This window comes from Lactuca virosa, chromosome 2 (assembly GCF_052849685.1).
Source record: "Lactuca virosa cultivar CGN04683 chromosome 2, Lactuca_virosa_CGN04683_v6, whole genome shotgun sequence".
In the NCBI taxonomy this organism is placed as follows: Eukaryota; Viridiplantae; Streptophyta; class Magnoliopsida; order Asterales; family Asteraceae; genus Lactuca; species Lactuca virosa.
The window spans coordinates 151,046,118-151,051,387 of NC_136427.1; the positions used below are offsets into that span (position 1 = coordinate 151,046,118).

Here is a 5,270-nt window from a genome sequence, read left to right on the forward strand (position 1 = left end):
ATCGAAAAATACATTAGCAAGTCATTATCCCTTTTAGGAAAGTAAGTAAAAATGGGAGTCTCCGTAAGGATGTTTTATCAGTAGTACATGACAACTTTTAAAGCTTAAAGTTTTCTTATTTTTAATTAGCATCCAAATATATGTGAAAGATAATATTATAAATATATATTTGACATGTGAAACAACGTTATTTATTTCCTACTTTTCTAATTTATATGTTTTATACCGTTTTTTTTTGGGAGTTTTACCACGTGATAAAATGTATCATACACATTTTGGAACTTTTTTAACATATGATATATTAATGAAGGGTAAAGTACTAAATTATAAAAGAAACTTGGTTGGCATTAGAAAAGAGTTCCAGGATAGCTCTATTCTTGGTCTACTATTCACTAGCTAAGAGAAATAAGCAACTGGTACTTTATTTATTCATTACTCATTAATTTCATTTTTTTTTTTTTGTTTTAAAGTTGGTTTTATCGTTAACTTTCAGATCTGATTGTAAGATTCAATAGAAACATTACAGTAAACAGTAAGAATGTTAGCAATCAAGTTTGTAAGTTTATGTTGATAAATACAAACAATGCCTTTTCAATTTAAACTATATGCACTTAATAAAGTTCAATTTATAAATAAATGCACCAGTACAAACGCAAACAGACAAAAGAATTATGATAATTACTTAATATAGACACAGAAACCATATCCGTCGAAATTTCCTGGTATTTGTATCTTTATGAAGCTCAAACCTTCACAGTAGTCTCAATCCTTAAATGCCTTAAATATTATTTTTAAAACAATGTAAAATCAAATCATGGTCTATCATTTGACTCCACTTACCCTGAGGTAACCCAACAGTAGCTACATTAAGGTGTGTATATTCTGATTCTCAGTGACTCCTTATTCAAATGAAAACAAGTCAAATATACAAAGCTCGTTTATTGAATAGTTCAAGTTAAGCTTGAGATAAAATAAATTTAATGTCAACCCAAATAATTGTCCGAGTAACTCTTGAGAACGAGCGCTTAAAAAAAGAGGAATGTGGCCTAGTGGCCTTGGAAGCGTTGACAAGTGTTTTAATATACAAATTACTGGCATATTCTCTTGGTGTTACTTGCTATTTATACCTCTCAGCTTTACTACCAAAAGCATAACCTCCCTCCCTCAACCCCATCCTCTCTAACTACCGGTGAACCATGAGAGTTACCACCGGTGTCCCGTTCAGGGCCCCTTTATGGCCTATAGTCATCGCATTAACTGTCTTTGGTGTTGCTAACCTTATAGCTGTCTCGGCTGATCCTTATATCTATTCTTCACCACCACCACCATACATGTACAAGTCTCCACCACCACCGGTACATTCACCACCACCACCATATTTGTACAAGTCTCCACCACCACCGGTGCATTCACCACCACCACCATACCTGTACAAGTCTCCTCCACCACCGGTGTATTCACCACCACCACCATATATGTACAAGTCTCCACCTCCACCGGTGCATTCACCACCACCACCATATCTGTATAAGTCTCCACCACCACCACCATATTTATACAAGTCTCCACCACCACCGGTGCATTCACCACCACCACCATATTTGTACAAGTCTCCACCTCCACCGGTGCATTCACCACCACCGCCATATTTGTACAAGTCTCCACCACCGCCAGTTAAGTCACCACCACCACCATACTACTACAAGTCTCCTCCTCCTCCGGTGCATTCTCCACCACCACCTTACTACTACAAATCCCCACCACCACCAATAAAGTCTCCCCCACACTATTACTACAGTTCTCCACCACCACCAAAATCCTACCACCCCGTACCTTACCCTCACCACAAGAAACTTATTGTAAAGGTCGTGGGCAAAGTTTACTGCTACAGCTGCTATGACTGGAAACACCCAATCCAATCACACGCCAAGCACCACCTCAAAGGTATAAACTTTAGTTTCTCGCACTACCTTAACTGTTTTATATATATGAATTGATGTGTATCCATGTGCTTTGATGGTTGACCCATGTTCTATGTTTCTAGTTTTCCACATCTCTTTTACCCAACGATACATATAGACATATAGAAAATTAATTTTCAGAAAATATTTATCTTACCTTTTGGTTTTATTCGTTTACTATCTTGCATTTTAAAATAAATAAATAAAACATCAAAATGAAAGATATGTATATTTCTCATAAAATGAAGCTCTAATTTTCTAAAATTTCATTTTTGAGTTAACTTGTTAAGACATATAATCATATATTGATTTCTTATTATACAATATAAATTATAATACTTCAAAAAAAATAAAATAAAGATACCATGCTAAGGTTTCAACATATTCTTTTTATAAAAGTCTACATTATAAGTTATATATTTATGATTATTTTGTATAAGATCAGTTAATAATATTTATTTAATTTAAGTATTTAAACCCAAAGTCATATCATGCATAGCATAACATGTTTTAATTTTATAGTAACCATATTACAAAAGGTGGACCAAAAAATATACATGAAGTTGACTTTTTTTTTATTTGTGTTGAAAAAGGTGTTGTTGTCGAAATTACTTGCAAGGCTGTTGGCCAGAAAGAAATTTTTGCATATGGAAAGACTAAGATCAATGGCAAATATGCAATTACTGTTGAGGGTTTAGACTATTCCAAATATGGAGGAGCAAAAGCTTGTACAGCTAAGCTTCATATGGCACCAAAGGGAACCAAATGTAATATTCCAACAAATCTTCATGGTGGTTTGAAGGGTGCCGTGCTAAAGGTCAAATCCAAAAATGCTTATGAGGTTGTCCTTGAGGCTGAAGCATTTGCATATGCTCCTAAGACTCCTTCTACGCTTTGTGAGAAGCCAAAGCCAAAACCAGAGCCCACTCCTTCCCCATATTATTACAAATCTCCACCATCACCACCACCCACTTACTTGTACAAGTCTCCCCCTCCACCCGTTAAGTCTCCTCCAGTATATCACTACACATCACCCCCACCCCCTAAGAAATCACCACCTCCTCCGTACCACTACACATCACCCCCACCACCTAAGAAATCACCACCTCCTCCGTACCACTACACATCACCCCCACCACCTAAGAAATCACCACCTCCCCCATACCATTACACATCTCCTCCCCCACCGGTCAAATCTCCACCACCACCATACCACTACACTTCCCCTCCACCACCAGTGAAGTCTCCTCCCAAGTACCACTACACATCACCCCCACCACCTAAGAAATCACCACCTCCCCCATACTACTACAAATCGCCTCCACCACCGGTTAAATCTCCACCCCCACCTTACCATTACACTTCACCACCACCACCAGTGAAATCTGCACCACCACCATACCATTACACTTCACCACCACCACCGGTGAAGTCACCACCCCCACCTTATCACTACACATCACCTCCACCACCGGTGAAATCGCCTCCCCCACCATATCACTACACTTCACCACCTCCACCCGTGAAATCTCCACCGCCACCATACCATTACACTTCACCTCCCCCACCTATAAAATCCCCTCCACCGCCATACCATTACACATCACCACCACCACCGGTGAAATCTCCACCCCCACCATACCACTACAATTCACCTCCTCCACCGGTGAAATCCCCACCACCGCCATACCACTACACGTCACCCCCACCCCCCGTGAAATCTCCACCACCCCGATACCACTACACCTCACCTCCTCCACCAATTAAGTCACCACCACCGCCATACCACTATACATCACCACCACCACCGATTAAATCCCCACCACCACCTTACCATTATACATCACCTCCACCACCCATGAAATCTCCACCTCCTCCATACCATTACACCTCACCACCACCACCAGTTAAGTCCCCACCACCACCATACCATTACAGCTCACCTCCTCCACCAACTAAGTCCCCACCAGCACCATACCACTACACATCGCCTCCCCCACCAGTTAAATCTCCACCACCACCGTACCATTATTCTTCACCTCCACCACCAGTTAAGTCCCCACCACCACCATACCACTACACATCACCTCCACCACCTATGAAATCTCCACCACCTCCATACCACTACACATCTCCCCCACCACCAGTTAAGTCCCCACCACCACCATACCACTATACATCTCCTCCACCACCAGTTAAATCCCCACCTCCACCATACCACTACACCTCTCCCCCACCACCAGTTAAGTCCCCACCGCCACCATACCACTACACATCACCTCCACCACCTGTGAAATCTCCACCACCTCCATACCATTACACATCACCCCCACCACCCGTTAAGTCGCCACCACCTCCATACCACTACATGTCTCCACCTCCACCAGTAAAATCACCTCCTCCACCTGTATACATCTATGGTTCTCCTCCACCCCCAACTAATTATTAGACTCCCATAACTTTGTTGTTTGCAAGATACAACCATGTAAGTATAGTTTTTATTTCTCTTTCAATATCATGAAACGTTCCCAACATTATAACAATCCTATGTCACATCCATAACAACTTCATATCTATTTATGTAGGTTTTATTTTGAGTACGAGTTTAATTAAGAAGGTTCCTCAAGGAGATGTTTGAAAAGTTGTTCATTTACAACCATTTCATTTTAATAAGGTCTTAAACATTGCACTTCACATCATCAATCATTTTGGTACAAACATTTCCTTTCGACAACGTCGTTGTGGGTTATCCTATCCTTGAAAAAAGAGCTCGAAGGGTTATATACTGGAAATGTAAAAAAAGTACAACTGTTTGTCGCCGGAAGAGGGTGATAAGAGTGTTGTGGCTTTAAGATTTTTCTTTTCATGTTTCTTATTTATATTGTATAAATGGATAACTAATGGTTATTTTATATTTATATATTATTGGTTTAATCTTATCATTTTTTTGGAGTATTATATTGTAGGAGATATGGCCATTACACAACATATTGGTATTAAAAATTAATTACATGAGCCTACATGGGTTACCCACTTGACCCAAGATAAAAAAAATGACAAATAAATTAAGAGGTAATTAATTTATTATTTAGTGAGTGTTTATAAATAATTGGAACTTATTGTAATTAATTATTATTTGTGAAAGTGTTAATTAATATTTAGAAATTAATTGGTGGAAACTAAATAGTTATGCTTAAAAGAATTATATAAATTATTAGAATAAATAATAGATAATTCTAAAGTATAATTACTAATGAATAAAATATTATTATCTTTTATTCAAATTTGGAAATGATAAGATTTCCACCG

At 38.8% G+C, this 5,270-nt stretch overlaps 1 protein-coding gene across 1 annotated transcript; it reads left to right on the plus strand.

Moving 5' to 3' along the window:
- The first annotated feature begins 1,159 nt into the window (after positions 1 to 1,159).
- LOC145159607 (uncharacterized) lies at positions 1,160 to 4,903 on the plus strand. Its single transcript, XM_079078622.1, has 3 exons — positions 1,160 to 1,944; positions 2,555 to 4,446; positions 4,547 to 4,903. Exons 1-2 carry the CDS (start codon positions 1,197 to 1,199, stop codon positions 4,408 to 4,410), a joined length of 2,604 nt encoding a protein of 867 aa, XP_078934748.1. The 5' UTR covers positions 1,160 to 1,196; the 3' UTR covers positions 4,411 to 4,446; positions 4,547 to 4,903.
- Positions 4,904 to 5,270: the final 367 nt, after the last annotated feature.

Coding starts and splice junctions, on each gene's coding strand:
- LOC145159607 (XM_079078622.1), top strand. CDS start 1,197: ATGAGAGTTACCACCGGTGTCCCGTTCAGGGCCCCTTTATGGCCTATA. Junction 1,945..2,554: donor CGCCAAGCACCACCTCAAAG/GTATAAACTTTA, acceptor GTGTTGAAAAAG/GTGTTGTTGTCGAAATTACT.